Consider the following 16,511-nt stretch of genomic DNA (forward strand, 5'->3'; position numbering starts at 1 on the left):
TAAAAAAAAAACCCACAAGCAAGCATTTTCACGGCTACTGTAGACTGGGTGTGAGAGCTACTGTATGAGGACACTGTACAATCAGACTGGTAGATGATTGTTTGGCCAGTTGTGGGTCCCTGAGGGTCTGTGGTTTAATGAATTCACTAGTTTAGGCTAGCACAGAGCTGTTTAAGGGCTTAACAGATGGATCAATATTTCTTCCCCACTCTTTAATTAAGGATCAATATTTACTGTCATTGAGATGCCTGCTATGGAGGTCTAGTACAGCCCTTCACTGATGTATAAAGCTGCACAGAAATGCTGTAGGTAGGAGGCTTTCTACTTTCCAAATGTGCAAATATGTTTTGTTTCCATAAAAGATCTTTAGTTTATCTTAGTGCTTAATGTAGCAAGGTGATATGTTCTGTTTTGTTTTATCTTCTTTTGAAACAAACAACCAGCCATAAATACTCTTCTTTGTAAAAAAAAAAAAAAAGAAAAAGCCATACCACAGGCTGTCATGAACATTTTCTTTCACCATTTATTAATTCACCAAATACAGTGAAAATGGCATCATAATATACAATGACTCATTCTTAGAATGTCATGACATTTTTGTTGCTTTTTTTTTGCTTCATAATTCAGTTTCATTATTGAAAATATTAAGGTTTCATGCACAACAAACCATATCCAGTTTCTTTAAAGTAATGGTACAAAATAAACCAAATAAAAAAATGAAAACTGCAATGTCCAAAATCAGTCAAATAACAACGTGTTATCTGAGGATACTCGTAAACAGTGCAATAGACTCTAAAACTGCCATTTTCTAACAAATTCATCAACGAAGCTCAAGTCACAGTATACGATTTCTTAATAATAGTGTAACATTGATGTGTGTGCAAAAACCCCAGACACATTCAGTTAGTCTTTAAAAAATGTCTGATCTCTGATTTAGAATGAGACGAATCCGTGAAAACTAGATTCACCGCTATGAAACCAAGTCTCATTCTGTATATCCTCTCTGAAGTAGAAATATTTTTGTTGTTGAATTGTAAGACGATAGACTAGCATATCATTTAAATAACAAATATTTAGATATAAAAATACAAATATGACTTTTGTTAAAAAGAAGCGTGCCAGGGTAAAGAGTGGTGGCACCTATGTTGGCACCGGAGTGAAAGTTCATGCAAATAGATGGAGAAAAACTTTTAATTTATAGAAGACAAAACACAAATAATTTCAAAATGAAAGTAACCAAATTATAGAAACCACATTTTTCCCATCAATTTTATGACAGTTATTTTAAACATTTGTTATAATCCCCACATCTCTGCTGGCCTCTGTAGATATCTGAATTGGAAAATGCAAAACAAATAGAAAAAAACCCCACTAAATTAAAAAAACCCAGGAAGAATATGGAAGGGGGGAAAAGGATATGTGCAGGTGAAAATCGGCTACATGAAGGGGCCAGGCTGCACCTTTAACCAACTGATGGGTAAACAAGGAGAAGAATGTAGTTCGGCTTTAATCTGTGGCCTATTGTTTTTTAAGGGTCAAAAACAAACGGGCTTCTACTACAGAAAATATCAACATTGCACCATCCTCGGTATATACGTGTTTACATACAATGGGTCTCTTGTATTTAGTAGACTGGAGAGTTTGGTTGGTCTGTTTGCTTTTTTAAAACAAAAGGGTTGCCCTTTAAAGCAATGGGCCCGGGGGGGGGGGATACCTACATACCTACCTACCTACTGTACAACTCACTGAAACAGGGCTGGGATTTAGCCTCAGCCTCCAGTTGCAGTATTTTGTTGCTTACAGCGCTTTTGGAAAGGAAAAGGAGATGGTTTTGAAGTAATGACAAGTTCATCCATCACTAAAGTCAGCAGAGGTTGAGATACAGAGCATTGTCCGCCATCTCAACATCGTGCTGCACAGCAGTAGTTAAAATCGGGATTCGTTTGGAGAATTGCCAGCAATCCCTTGATAAATCTTGGTTTTTTCCAGAGTCTATCTCTCCTTCTCCTTCTCTCTTGTTTCCTCTCTTCCTCGTTTCTCTTCCTTTCTCAGTTTCCCCTTCTTTTGCCCCCTTTTTGGTTTCCTTTCGTCATCCCATCCTCGCTTCGTGCCGTCGTTTTCTCCTGCAGTCCTCGAACATGCACAGCCGACAAGTGCTTCTTCAAATCGGTGATCAAAATGAAAAAGTCTGCAAGGCATCCTTCGCGTTTAAACGCCGGGCGAAGACTTGTCTGTCATCCCCTTGAGGACCTCGTCTATTCGGTCGTCCTCGATGACCACTGTGGAGACAAAAGGGAAACAAGCTGTTCAATGGGACTGCTGGGACACATGATGAGATGCCTATAATATTCTTATAGGGATGCATTTGGTATAGCTCTCGATTTCTTTCACTATAATGTCAGTGTCTTATAAAGGAGGCCTATAGCACACTGACTAACCAAGTGGGACAAGCTGTGACTGTAGTGCGGTTGCAGGTGCATAAATAAACCCGCAACCTCATACGCATACATTGTGACAGCAACTCATTCCCGTTAATGGTAACAAGCCAGGCGTTCATCCTTTCTATGTAACCTTGGAATTTGATGGGTGCAACATGGGGTGATCACACCCCATGTTGCACCATTTCTGGTGCATGTATGTAAACAATCTGAATGTTGTCGACAACCACTGACCTTGTAATAGACACGTCTATTTATCCTGTGGTGCATTATCACATTTGTATTGAATATTTAGAATTCAAGACAATACCATAAACTGAAGTAGAATACATGATTTAGCTTTACTATTAAAATCAGTGAAGTCACTACGGAGGACCACAATTTACTCACTGTAAGTCCCCAAATACACTGCGTGCCTTCATTTTCCTAGTTTGTGTTCATTTTGTATCCCATAAACATCCCTGAGTGTTATTCGGCGTCCTTTACCTCGCTTGGCTCTGCCGATCTGTCCCAGCTTTGGGGGTCTTTTCGCCTGCGACGCAGCAAAAAAGGCGCTTGTGTCCTGTAGTCCGCAGCTAAAGGACATCTGACTGACCTCGCTGTCTGCCCCATAGCCGCTCATTTTCCCCTCGTTGTATGGCAGCACCTCGGACATTGTGGCACGACGCAGAAGGGCACAAGAGTGTGGGGTTAAAAACGTAGATAAATGTCTTCCTCCCCTGGCTATATGCTCAAAACAGCTGTAGATCCCCTTTTGTGCAAGTTGCACTGCCCGTTGTCCTGCCAGTTCCTTTGTGAGTGTAATTCTGTAAGGGACCGGTGTTTGAGATGCTGCTGCGGTCTCTCTGGAGTCTCTGGATGAGTTGCGGCTGCAGGCAGAGACAGTGCGAGAGTCAGAGAGGGAGCTGTGTTCGCCTCTGTTGCTGGCTGATGTCTGGTGAGGGAAGTGGGAGATCCCGGGATCATAAAGGAAACCCAGGCAGAACGGTGAAGTCATCCATCCGGGGTTGAAGCGCGAGTATGTGTGCGTGTGTGTGTGTGTGTGTGTGTGTGTGTGTGTGTGTGTGTGTGTGTGTGGTAGGAGACTCGAGTGGCAGAGGAGCAAGAGTGACATCAACAGATGAGAGATGAAATTGCTCAATACTGAAGCAGCTTTGAGGCTTAGAGACTTTGTTTTAAGGATTTCTGGGTAGAATTCATTATTATATAAAACCTCACTGGTGAAATAGGCCTGTACCTTCACTTTTCTCATAACACTCCTAGAAATCCTTCCATAATAGCCTATAACCTATTATAGGATTATTGAGATTTGACTGAAACATCACAATGTTACTGGTTTTTCTGTACTACTTAGAGTATTAAGTCATAAATATACTCTTTTCTTTGCAAAGTACTAGTGGTAATGGTCTCAACTACTGTAGCCTTCTTAAGTAAAATATTGAAGTAGGCTACTTGTACTACTTGAGTAGGTGATGTTACTTTATACTTCTAATTTACTACATTTCTTTTTATCATATAATGCAGCCTGGCGTTATAGATGATATATAAAGTATAACTGATTACAAGAGTAAAATGTTTACATGCTACTTCACCAGTTGAATCCTATATAATATAACATACTGAATACAATCAAATAATTCAAAAGGAGTCATTCTGCATAATGAGTACTTGTGATGCTTCTGTAGCCTACTTAAATACAATTATGAATGTGGGATTTCTACTTGTAAAAGAGTACTTTAATGTCATAGTATTACTGCTTTTACTTGAGGAAACAATCGGAGTACTTCTTCCACGACTGATAGTACAGTATGCTGGCATGTGTAGGCTGTAACTGAAAGGGTCTGGGACAAAAACAGCTGTTACTGTCTAAATTATAGAGAACTAAAGATGAAGTAAGATAAGGTGAAATGTTTGCAAAATAAGATAAACTACTGATCTCATGGAGGAAATTAAAGGGGCACTACACTTATCATGCACAATTCGTGTCATGTACTGTAATAACTTTTCAGCTGAAGCAATGCTCCTCTGTCTTAGCTGCCAGTCTGCATAACTCACTGGTGACAATGACCAGCTGACAGTCTTGAGCTCAGTGTTGTTGGAAAGGCTCTTGGATTTCCTGCAGGGAAAAGAGGTGGGGTGGCTACATAGTCAGAGCAAAGTGAGCTCCTGCCTGCTGACTGGCTTCCTGCAGAAATGTGGACTATATAACCCCCGAGACTATTTCTGTTAACCACCAATTTACTAAGAAAACATATAGCTAACATCTGTGGAGACGGATTCAACCTAAAAAGTCTTTCTGCAGCGCCACTTAGACAACTGAAAGCATCAAATCATCTTTATCAAATTATAATGTTCTCAGAGATCCACACTCAGTATTTAGGTCTGCATAAGTCATTGGAGAAGATAAATCTTCCCTTTTTATATCACAAAGCTCCTCTGGCCTAATAAATTGCAGTCTCCAGCATCCTTAAGTGCAGTGACTCCTCATTTGGTCCATCTCCGTTTAGCTCAATTGATCTTCCTCTGCCCACATGCTGCAGTTTCTCCTTCTTTGTCCCCTTCTTTCTCCTCCTCTTTAGCAGACAGCAGTTCTTAATGATCCGGCTCACTCAATCAGTCCCATCATCTCCAACAAGGGCACCCACCCTTAAGAGATGTGTGTGTGTGTGTGCTCTTGAAGCACAGCCACCAATTACAAATGAATCACCGTGCTGAGTCACTCACCCCCTCCCCATCTCTCCCCTTGAGCAGACCAAGCTCTGCTGAACTTACACACACACACACACACACACACACACACACACACATACACAGAGTCTATACACCCACTGTGTTCTTCCTTGAGGAACACTAGCTGTGGAAAACCCACCAATAGAAAGCCTACAGCTAAAAGCCAAGATCAATTCCCTGATTATCAGATCTTCAGATTCGTGTGTGTGTGGCTTTGTTTATATATACTTGTGGGGATGGAACCCTTGGAGCACACTGCTTTGCAGGGACCGGAGGCTGGGCCCCACAACTAATTGGTTGACTTTTACAAAAATGACAGGTGTAAGGTTAGAGCAAGGGTTATGGTTAGGCAAGTAGCAGTTCTGACTAAGGTTAGGGTAAGTCTCCTGGAAATGAATGTAAGAATATGTATGGACCCTGTAAATTGGTGACTACAAGTGTGTGTGTGCGAAAGAGAGAGAGAGAGAGGTATATATTTCAGGAAAATGAAAAAGTAACTGAGAAGAGAAGCAGTAAGAGGAGAGGAACACAACCATCTATAAACAGGAACCTATTGAAAATACTGGGCGTGTCATGCTCTCCTCATGCTGAAGATTAATGCCGTTTGCTTTCCTGCGTAAACATTCTCCAGTAGATTGTGAGAACATTGGCTTAGATCATTGACCATACAGCTGAGATACCACAATAACTCTCAAAGCTCTAGTCCACAGCTACACAAAGGCAGCTGTACGTTTCACCTCGTTCACATGAAGTGAATGTCTGTAATTTTACTTAAGTAAAATGTTGAATGCAGTTTTTTTTACTTGCGATATAACATACAAAGTTAGTGACAGGTCAATATTGTCGAGCATTCAGCAGCTAACAAGCCAAATATTTCCTTAGGTGTTGGTGGAGACAAAAATAATATTAATAATAATAATAACATTGGACTTAAATTCATCAGGTGGCCAGAATCATGACTCCAAATAAATGCTGATGTTGCTCCATATTTGCTGGATGTGTAACTATGATAAAAAGTTCACATAACTACTTAATAACACTGCCCTCTAGTGGCCAGAAATCGACTGGTGCAGGTTTAAATGCTTTGAGGCCTTTAAAAGCCAACTAATTCATAAGAAATATTAGAAAAAGTCTAAAAATAAGCATCACTCTACAGATTGTTCCACATTCCTGTTTTGTTCATCATCTTGCGAAACCTTAGATTTATCCTCTGACCTTGGTGGCATCCTGACCCCCAGTTTGGGGACCACTGCTCTAGTGGTATTTAGTAATGCACATAGTCTGGGGAGGGTTTTGTCCATGTTTTCAGATCCCCATCTCTGACATTTCCTGAAATTCAACAGCAGTAATTCCACGGAGACGCAATGTTCCAGCTGCTCTTGATAAACCACAGACCTCACTGTCAGAACACTTTGAAGAGAGGAAATGGTCCCAGTGAAAACAGCGGACACCTTGTTCTGTGGATACAAAGTGACCATGGAAAGACATTTTGCTGTTCAATTATTTTAAATGAGATTTTTCAGAGTGCCGTGGACACCACAATCAAAATTGCATCTGTTTACACTGAACTGGGATGGCAGCAGAAATGTCAGAGGTGGACACGTGCAATTTGGTTTGTGTGTCCCTTTATGTTTTGGTTGCTAATGAGTGCAAAGAAGGTGAATGGAAGTCAGAAACATGCCCTCACTTGCTAAAATGTGGATGATCTTCCAATCTTCTGCTGGAAAAACAGTATTTTTGTATTCAGAACACTGGATTGGGTGAGTGAGCTCTGTAAAAACAATTGAATCAAACTGAAAAGCTAAACAGAACATCTTTACATTTGACAGTGTGTATTTCAGCTTCCCTGTCTCTCTGTCCTCAGGGAGGGAGGTTTGTTGATGAAAAGAGGAGCACAGCAGTCACACTGCTGTTAGAAAGTGGGTCACATATCTCACGTTTCACTGCATGTCCAAAACAGATGGGTGACACTGGTAACCGGCATCAGGGACCGGAGCACGCCGTGATGGCTGTCTCTCCTGAGACCGTGCTTCTCTACCTTTACCCCACAACCCACCCTATCACGAACACAAGCACTGTAAGGTCATATTGTGAAGGATTTCAAAGATTTATCTAAACTTTCTCAGCAAAACTGGAGCTATGCTATTTACATTTTAAAATCATATTAGGTTTGGAGAGAAATTTTAAATTCGCATCCCACAAAAATTATTATCAAAAAAATTATGGTACTGTTCTATCAGACTACATAATCATTGTGTATAAACATTTGTATAACATGCTCATGTTCATCATCTTAGTTTAACATATAGTCAGTCAGTCAATCTTTATTGTCATTGCTTACACAACAAAAAATGTGGCAACTCCCATAACAGTGCTAAATAAATACAAAACATATATAGATAAGTTCAAAAAAATACCAGTGGTAAAAAAAAAAAATACATTACATGTTCAATATTAAAGATCAGCAGTAAAATATAGACTAATCATATGATATAAATTGTTTGTCAGCTATCAGAATGGATTAGACTGGATCTGCCTGTGTCATTTAACTGCATGTGACTTGAACACCAACCACTGGAGTCAGCGTCAAGCCAGTACAGCGTGTGTTTCACTGTGTCAAGTGAAGAAAGATGGACACCTAGTGGTGGAAGTAGCAGCTCAGACTGCACCAGGACGTTCTTAAGCTACTATTTGATTCCAAAGCAACAGTGAACGCTGTGAAGATCACTACTTATATACGTTTTAGGTTTATCCCAATGTGAACTCTACATACATTACGACAATTTAGATTTTAGTGTCATTTTCAGACCGCTCCATTCACGCTCCAAAGGCCCACCTGCAAATATTTCTATTATTGATTTGTTGTAAATGGTAGCATCTGGTGATTGTAGCATCTTATCCTCTCAATTAGTTAAACTGGAGCAAACAAATCAAGCACCACTGTTTTTTCTGCCATGTCCTCAGAGGTCTGCGTGAAAAATTTGTCAAAGTGAACCCTTCTGACCACCAAGACTGATTTATGCGATCCTGTACCTGCTCCATTTTTACCTCCACTCAGGCCTGCCACCTGACTCTTCACCTTGCACCACCCTCCTTCATCTACCTAAACCCACCCACACGTGCCTGCTAGTGTTTCACTTTCTGTGCTGCTGCTTTAAAAAAAGTCTAGAGGTGGCTTTTCATTTAAATGCAATTCTCTGCTTCTCACTGCTTGTTAGAGATGACAGAAATAGTATGTCTGATGACTCATTACACCCATGTCTTTTCAGATACCAGGTGCTGTCAATAAGCATTTGTTAAAAACATGAATTCACACCATCTTGAGTCCTGTGAAACACGTGGATCTATTCAGACATGAACTACTTTCCTAGTGTTTAAAAGAAGCAGCAGCCATTTGATATAACAGCTGTTATTCAAATGTATAAGGATCCTTCAGAGAGGCAGGCAGAACACTAAATCTCGGATCAAATATTACCTGTCTTTTGGTGCGACTTGCATTCACCTGCCTCTGTTCTTCTGATGTAGATGTATTGCACATGTCCTTTTTTGGGACAAACAGGGTTATCTGAAAATCACAAAACATCCAGTGTGAATAAAAAGATTTATAATGATTTATATGGTGCTGAATTTAGGTTTGCCTATAAAAAAGAAAAAACCCTGTGATAAATGTATTTTATTTGAAATCTTCTCTAACAAGCATAACAGCTGAAAACTGAAACCTAAACTAACTTCTCCTTAGGTTTTACTGCAGTCAGACCATGTCAGTCACTTATCCCTATCGTACGGTAGAGCTTTAGTACCACTGAAACATTTGAGTTCTGATGTTTTTCTCAGAATTCTGACTTTAATCTCATGGCAATTTTTAAAAAGTCAGAATTCTAAGACCCTGTTTAGACTGGGTTTTAAAACGCGTCCTGGGCAATAGGATCACAAGTGGACAGTACTACAAGTGTAAACGACCACCAAGATGGATTGTGATCCCATTGGTGAAACCACTTGCCGAGGTGGTCTGGGACACATTTGACCACATTCTTTTGGATTGTAAATGCGTTACAGGAAAATGCATCATTGATGCAGGACACTGTGGTTGTTGTGATGAGAATGTGCCACCCATTAAAACATCGATGGATAAATGGAGAGAGGCACTGAGGTACATGGCTGGAGTGCCAGTGAAACGAGATACCTAATCCTTAGATGGTAAATGTGATCTCATTTCAAGTGTTTAATTGATGAGCTAAATAACATGTAGCTCTATTGGGAATTGAAACCATGCTGCATTGTTGCAAGACTGTGGTTTTCATGATGTGCCACAAGAACCAATCACATTATTTTGCGGTTGTTTTACCTATTTTGAGTTAGGTTAGCTACTATACTCTGTGATCCTTTATCAACTCCCACCAGTGTGCATGTTACAGTGCTTACATCAACTGTTTTCATTTGCTCCCAGTATCATTGTTTAGTAATGCTACAGAATCTTTAGTACTGAATGCAACACTGTCAAACCAAGTCTCTGTCAACTCAGTCTGTTTGCTTCGAAGGCTCAGCTCAAGTAATGGAGTCTTGTTTTTTTTAGGTTAGCAGCGGAGAGAGACCACACGTGAAGTTAATTCACCGGCTCAGTGCCTATAACGGTTACATATTGTGTAGAAAATACTAAACACAGACAGGTGTGCTCTTCAAATGAAGAAGCTTCATTTTCATTGTGAATTTTTTTTAAAAATCACATATATATTTGTGACACTTGTCTTATTCTACTCCTGTAATACCTCCTGTTCTACTGGAAAACAGACCCTCTGAAATGTCTATTTTAATTCTAGAGTCATTAAGCACATGAATATTGAAGTTGCTTAACAATGTCCTCATGAGGGTTGACAGGAATAAGTCTTCCCAGTTGTATCAAGCTCATCTTGGCTTCAAGGCAGGCTGTGGGGAAAAACTAAATTCAACACTGATATACACCGATCAGGCCTAACATTATGACAACTGTAGGTCTGTATGCATTTCAATCCAACACTTCTGCCTTAATGTTTATGAAGCTCAAAATGTTTCAGTTTTTGGTGAGATTGTCAAATTTGATATGTTCATTATTGAGGTCATAGTTAAAGGTGGTGTTGTACTGGACTACATTATATTCAGAGGCGTTCCTCTGAATAAGCTTCTCTTATTTGGACAATGTGTTAGCTTATTCATGTAGGCATTGTAAAAATTCTGCTCTTTACATACAAATTCAACCTTTACAACCAACAACCAGCAGAGGAGTGTTTTCCGCTGGGAAGCCGAACTGCTGGATACAAAGAAAGGCCAAGCCAGCCAAGAAACAAACGCGCCACGCTCTGAAGCTGGCACACCAGAGCCTCCACCCCCTCCCAATGTTCCCAGGCTGACACTTGTTAACTCGCTAATGTTCATAGTAGGGGTAGCTCCTTTCATTTTGTAATTTTCTTTTATTTTGATGTTTAAACCAATGTGAGGAAGATAAATGCATGTCATAATGAGGTCTGGGACATGCAGGTCCAAATTTCCTAACACCACCACTTTGTAATCACATAATACTGTACCCAACAGCAATGGATCTTGGCACTGCCCACTGTTGCAGTAACTGTTATTGGGATGCAAATAATGACTGATTTCAATTTTGCAAAGTATTTATTCTCTCTATCAGTCATTTGGGCCATTCAGAGTAACCTCAAAGAAAAGGACAACAGACTAAAACTAAAAGCTGTGAAGGAACCATACTAATTGACAAAATTAAAATGCATCACTGTTGGTCAGAGGGACACCACCGACTCCTGGATTTGGCATACCACTTGCTTTCAGTCTTAAAGAATCTCTTATTCATTTATATAATTGTGAATTCATTTACAAATACTGTTCAGAGAAAAGTGTGCATGGCTTTATTTAAAGGGATAATATGATAGTCTATTCCTATAAGTTTGACATTTAAAAAAATGATTGTCTACACATGCATAGATTTGATTTAAATGTACAAAATACTTTCAGTAATTCTAATTCATTCACAGACTCGCACTTTGCTGGGGAGTTTTGGGGGCCAAAAGTTGCTAAAGCAAACCACTATCTTCTAACCCTTCTTTTAAAGTTGTAGGGACTGTATAAAAGCACAACAGAAAAATGTACATGTAAAAGCAAAAGCATTAGTTCTATACATCACAGTTGCAAACAAGGCAGATCGGATCCAAGAACAATAAACTGCTGGCTATAGAGTAACTATGCTACAATCCACTGAGAGAGTTGTATAGGCTGAAGGGAAGGCAGCTTTGGCAACAATACAGATTAACTTATTAGATACAGAGGTTTCATCTGATTGGTCCATGAGTAGAAAATTCTTTAACAATCCTTGCTCTTGTCCAGAGGAGGAAAGTCCATCACTACTGTGCTGATTCCAGTGTGAAACTGCTCATTATCATGAAATGCAAAAAAAAAAAAAAAAATGCCAAAGGTTTGAAAAACAACCACACCAGCTGAATATTCTTAATCACAGCTTGAAAATGTAAATTTGGTAACCCATGGTTTACAGCTACAGATCACACAACAGGCAACGTGTTCTTAACCAAACTCAGTCTTCATTCAGTCCATAGTGAGCACTGTGCCATTTCCTCAGCCTCTACTCTTGTGGTTAGCATAGCTGGGGAAGCCAAACTGGGAGACCATTAGATTTGAGAAGGAGAGTGGCATGATGCCATAAATCTGCACCAGCTTGTTCAGACAGTAGGACCTCTGAAGAAGGTGTTCAGGACGATGCCACATGCCGTGGTACCCACTGCTGGCATCGTTTTCTAGGTTGCGGAGGTCCACAGGTTTGATGAAGACGCCAGAGGGTTTGTTAATGCTGCCTATCGACTTAAAGTGTTTCTTCAAATACAGCGCTACAGCAAAGTTCATAGCAATGTCATCACAATTCTGTGTTTCATCCACCAGCGCATGTACTGCCTGAGGTTGGTCCTGGAAGAGCTGCAGGTAGCGGCGGTGGAAAAAGGCAGCACCAATCAATACCATGGAGTATCTGCAGTGAGTGGATTAAGGTTACAAGTACAGAAAATGGCCTTTCACAACAAAATGAGACCAAATAAGAAACTTGGCTGACAAAACATGGAAGTGCAGCATATAATACAGTGTAGAAGGAGCTTTACAAGATTATGAAAAATAAAATGCACGACTGACTTGTCACCGCCGGCTGTTTCTGGATCTTGCAGTTCAAAGCTGCCATAACTGTACACTCCTCCTGGTGTGGAGACGTGTTTCCGGGGCACAAACCCAACAATCTGGTCTGGAAATTGCTGTGGAACCACAGATTAAATAAGTATATGGTAACGTTTGATGTACCACATATTGCTGATGCAGCTTTATTAACATAAATCAATTCACAATCAAGTTAAACCAAAGTGTAATTTAGGTACAGGTACTAAGGCTTATTACCTTCCAAACAGAGAAAGCAAAACTGATGTCAGGAACGCTGACCAGGGTGTCATCATCCAACATCAGTACAGCTAAAGATCAGAAGAAAAAAAGTAAACTGAAAAATGCTGAAAACAGATCAACCGTGGATCTACAGTATATAAACAGTTTGAATAACTCAAAATCAAATCATCTGCAGCTGACAGATATACTGACCATCAGTGTCTATCTCAGGGAGTAGTTGTAGTCTGTTGCGCATCCGATTGCTGGTCTGCTCCTTGAAGACCACAGGAACTGGATGAGGCCCCAAGGAGTTCCATAACTTCAGAGGTGTCTGCTCCCCAACATTGTTCCAGACTATGATAATCCGTTTGAGATGAGGCGCTGCCTGATAATGATTCAGTAGTTTGAGCAGAAGGTCTGTGCGGTTGTAAGTCTGGATAATGATGGTGAACCTGTGCTCCCTCTCTGTGCTGTCATCATGGTGGCTCTGTGCAGGCTTCTCCTTTTGTGATGTAGCCCGGCGTAGAGCTCCCAGGACACCGCCTTGGTCCTCCGTAGGGGGCAGCAGAGCTGTCAAGGCTGCACCGAACAAGAGGAAAAGCAGGACTGGCCAAAACAAATAGGTTCGCCGCAGCTCCAAGCACCAACTACGGACCCTGCATTGGGAACAAAGATAGGCAGCTCACCAAATGTTAATGTCCTTCGGGCTCATTTTCCCTCTCAGTTAAATAGCCTATGCTAAATGCGTGCTGTGAGATTAAAAGGCCTGGCTTTACAGTCAAGTGGGAACACTTTCACTGGATTCCTTCAGAATACATAGGGCCTGTCACATACTAACTCGGTGTCATTAGCCGTCACTAGTGCACAGAAACCGTGCTCATCATATCTGGACAAAAGGCCAAAAATGTAGGTGTAAGTTTATATTTTCTTAGCAACGTGAGTCCCACAATACTTTTCCTTAAAGAGTCCCTACTCCCCGGCTAACGTTGCACCGCTGCACATACTGAAATTGTACTGCAAGGAAATCTTAGCTTACGCGAAAACTGCCTTGCTGCAATTTGACACCATTATTACACGTTTAACAACTTCGACTCATTAAATACACTTACCGAACTAAAGAAACTGACCTCATTTTGGCTGGAACTGCAAACAATTCGCTCTACATGGTCGCCATGTTTGCCGACTACTAGCCAAAGAGTCTGAAAGCGAAGAGCTGTGAAAATATCCATTCACACACACACGTGTATATATTGTGTGTGTGTGTGTGAATGGAGGCAACGGCTCAACATTTTACTGCTGTAAGAAAGTCGTCAAATTGACAAAATGCGTAAAACGTCCCTGTGAATATGGTTTTTCATTGCAGAGCTATACATTATCTTTCCTTCATCTATTTTTCGTACGCTTTGGAAATCGACGTCATCGTTCTAGGGCTAAACAAACGGATTGGCCATTGGCTTGGAGTCACGTTATCCGAGTTTCTTTTGGAGGCACATCTCCTCCTCATCCAGAAATGCTATGCCGACGTCGTTGGATTAGGAGAAGAGAAGTCATCTACAAGTAGTCAAAGTCAGTCACTGACTGCATAAACACTGAAGTCATACACTGCAAATCTCGGGTACGTGTTGTGTAGTGGTGCATTGCTTCAGCTGATTTCATGTACTGTTAACAATTACTTTGGCAAGATTTGGGTGATTGTACTGCAGATTCCTAATAGATATGGATCTAGAGCAGAGCAAGAAGTCAGCAGAACTAACAATAACTTTTCTTTGTGATTCAGGTTGTTCTGCACTGAGGAACATGTCAGTAGCACAAGGGATGAGGTGTGCTACAGTCCGACTTTCCAATGGTCTGTCGATTCCTATACTTGGATTAGGTGCGTTTACTTTTCCAGTTACAACACATGCAAAATACTACACACAAAAATGCAGACACATTGCATGTTATATAACTCTCAAATGCAGACTCAGAAATGCGATATACTATACAAATAATATGATGCAGTATGAACCAGAGTTTATTTAAATGCTTATAATTGAAGTAATAACATTAAAGCATACAGCAGGCTATAAGTAAAGAAGCAAACCATCATACATCTGTGCTCTGGACAGAAGTGTCTGTCAAATGAATGTGTCATTCTTAGTGTCCAGTGGTAACTCAACAATTCACACACACACAAACTAAAAAATTTTTCTTGAATGCAAACTTTGATTTTTATTTTTTCAAACACGTTACACAGCAAATTTGAAATTGCACATTTAACATGCTTAGAGTTAAAAATTAAAACTTACCCAGTGCTTGTATGGAAATCACCATGTAAATGCTTAACACATTTGAAAGAGTTGTTTTGTTAAACACTGTTGGTGTTAGATAAAAATTCTTAGAATGTAAAGCCTAATCTCCACAATGGATAACCATCAGTGTCCAGAGTTCACTCGTTAGAGACTCGCATGAGCCACTGGGGTTAACGCGGTTGCAGTCTTGGCATCAAGCAAGGTTTTGTAGTCACAGCATCACTTATAAATTGCAGTAGGTTTGATATCTTTTCACACTTAAACTGCCTGACACTTGGTTAATGGTCCAACTTGTTCAACCAAAGACTTTACATTTGTAGGAGGAGTGTGATTACATCTCCAAGTTAAGCTAACAACTGATATGATCAACTCTGTCAAATAACTCCCAACAGCAAACAACAATTTATACCGAAGTGTTAAAATTACTCTTTGGGAGTTGAAATCAGCTCTGAAAGTTTTAAGTCTGACAGTTTTTGTTTGTTCTTTCCTCTCCCTGGCAGGCACATCAAGTTATGGCGGGTACTCTCATGATGCCATTGTGTATGCACTCACTGAGTGTGGTGTGCGCCACATTGACACAGCACAGCAGTATGACTGTGAAGAGAAACTGAACAAATCTATCAGAGAAAGTGGGCTGCCACGAAGTGATCTGTGGCTCACCAATAAACTGTGGCCAATGGATTATGGATACCAAGCAGCAAAGAAGGCCTGCCTTCACTCCTGCGCACTGATGGGGGTGGAATATTTTGGTATGTGCTGTTATTGATAAAGAATTGTAATACAGAAACATAACAAACTACCATTGTGTCAGTGCAGTGTCATCTTCCTTTTTTGTCTTTGTTTCTCTTACAAAATCACGTGTGCCTGCTTTCAGATCTGTACCTGATGCACTGGCCGGGTTCTATGAAACTTGGTTCCTCCAACAGGGAGGTGAGAGCTGAGACCTGGAGAGCTTTGGAAGAACTTTATAAAGAAGGTACAGAGCAAAGAAGAACAAGACACAGAACAAATAGAAAGTCACTAGAAATAGAAAAGGCACTAGAGCAAGTGTCATTGTTTTGAACTATAGGGGTGTGCCGCGCTATTGGAGTGAGCAACTTTAAGATCCACCACCTGGAGCAGTTAGAGGAAGACTGTAATATGGTACCACATGTTAACCAGGTAGGGTTTTTTTGTTTTTACTTTTACTGAAGGGAGGGTAGTGTGAAGTTCTTGGGCAAACATTTCTTTTCACAGGTCATTCTTCCCTGATGAAATTATTGTGAGATTAGTCAAACAAATGTTTTAAACCTGGCAATAAAGCTGAAAAGTCCTAACATAAATTTAAACCAGGCAGAGTAAGCCTCACAACTGTACTTAACATTTATATGCATCATACTTTTGTTAAAGGTTCTTCAACCCAACTTCAGTTACATAATATATTACTGTTGAAACATGTCGCCTACTGAATGGGCACCAAACAAAGTCCTTTTCTGATTTCAGAAAGAAAATACCGTTGAATTTCCAGCACTGAAAAGTGTTCTTGTGGTTTGGTGTTGTTGTCGACTGGTCACAGCCAGACGTGGCAGACTGATTGCTTAGAGCAGTGCACGTTGATATGACAAGAAGTGATGCAAAGTCAAACAAATGAACCTGT

General features: G+C 40.3%; 3 protein-coding genes across 5 annotated transcripts in view; 1 reads left to right on the forward strand and 2 right to left on the reverse strand.

The window, feature by feature from the left end:
• Positions 1–1,690: 1,690 nt before the first annotated feature.
• Positions 1,691–3,409, reverse strand: camk2n2a (calcium/calmodulin-dependent protein kinase II inhibitor 2a). The gene is made up of 2 exons (XM_020595611.1): positions 2,925–3,409; positions 1,691–2,279 (listed from the first exon to the last, which is right to left on the reverse strand). Exons 1-2 carry the CDS (start codon positions 3,091–3,093, stop codon positions 2,209–2,211), a joined length of 240 nt encoding a protein of 79 aa, XP_020451267.1. The 5' UTR covers positions 3,094–3,409; the 3' UTR covers positions 1,691–2,208.
• Positions 3,410–10,799: 7,390 nt separating this feature from the next.
• extl2 (exostosin-like glycosyltransferase 2) lies at positions 10,800–13,801 on the reverse strand. 2 transcript variants are annotated; one of them, XM_020595787.1, is made up of 5 exons: positions 13,694–13,801; positions 12,798–13,240; positions 12,603–12,673; positions 12,348–12,463; positions 10,800–12,189 (listed from the first exon to the last, which is right to left on the reverse strand). In XM_020595787.1, the coding sequence occupies exons 1-5, from the start codon at positions 13,714–13,716 to the stop codon at positions 11,784–11,786; spliced, it is 1,059 nt and encodes a 352-aa protein (XP_020451443.1). In that variant the 5' UTR covers positions 13,717–13,801; the 3' UTR covers positions 10,800–11,783. The 2 variants fall into 2 exon arrangements, with proteins under 2 accessions (XP_020451443.1, XP_020451444.1); XM_020595788.1 differs by having other exon boundaries at positions 13,712–13,794.
• The window catches only part of LOC109957691 (glyoxal reductase), a 5,502-nt gene continuing 2,237 nt past the window's right edge, over positions 13,247–16,511 (forward strand). The window contains exons 1-6 of one of the 2 annotated variants that reach the window (XM_020595790.1): positions 13,247–13,490; positions 13,948–14,199; positions 14,362–14,457; positions 15,376–15,624; positions 15,750–15,851; positions 15,945–16,036. In XM_020595790.1, coding sequence (XP_020451446.1) covers positions 14,382–14,457; positions 15,376–15,624; positions 15,750–15,851; positions 15,945–16,036 — 519 coding nt within the window. In that variant the 5' untranslated portion in view covers positions 13,247–13,490; positions 13,948–14,199; positions 14,362–14,381. Of the gene's footprint in view, positions 13,491–13,919; positions 14,200–14,361; positions 14,458–15,375; positions 15,625–15,749; positions 15,852–15,944; positions 16,037–16,511 lie in introns of those variants that run through there. The other variant, XM_020595789.1, reaches the window with a different exon arrangement.

This window comes from Monopterus albus, unplaced genomic scaffold (assembly GCF_001952655.1).
Source record: "Monopterus albus unplaced genomic scaffold, M_albus_1.0 scaffold28.1, whole genome shotgun sequence".
Classification (NCBI taxonomy): domain Eukaryota; kingdom Metazoa; phylum Chordata; class Actinopteri; order Synbranchiformes; family Synbranchidae; genus Monopterus; species Monopterus albus.

Coding starts and splice junctions, on each gene's coding strand:
- camk2n2a (XM_020595611.1), bottom strand. CDS start 3,093: ATGTCCGAGGTGCTGCCATACAACGAGGGGAAAATGAGCGGCTATGGG. Junction 2,280..2,924: donor GATCGGCAGAGCCAAGCGAG/GTAAAGGACGCC, acceptor TTGTCTCCACAG/TGGTCATCGAGGACGACCGA.
- extl2 (XM_020595787.1), bottom strand. CDS start 13,716: ATGAGGTCAGTTTCTTTAGTTCG. Junction 12,674..12,797: donor CCCTGAGATAGACACTGATG/GTCAGTATATCT, acceptor TCTGATCTTTAG/CTGTACTGATGTTGGATGAT. Junction 12,464..12,602: donor TTGCTTTCTCTGTTTGGAAG/GTAATAAGCCTT, acceptor GTGGTTCCACAG/CAATTTCCAGACCAGATTGT.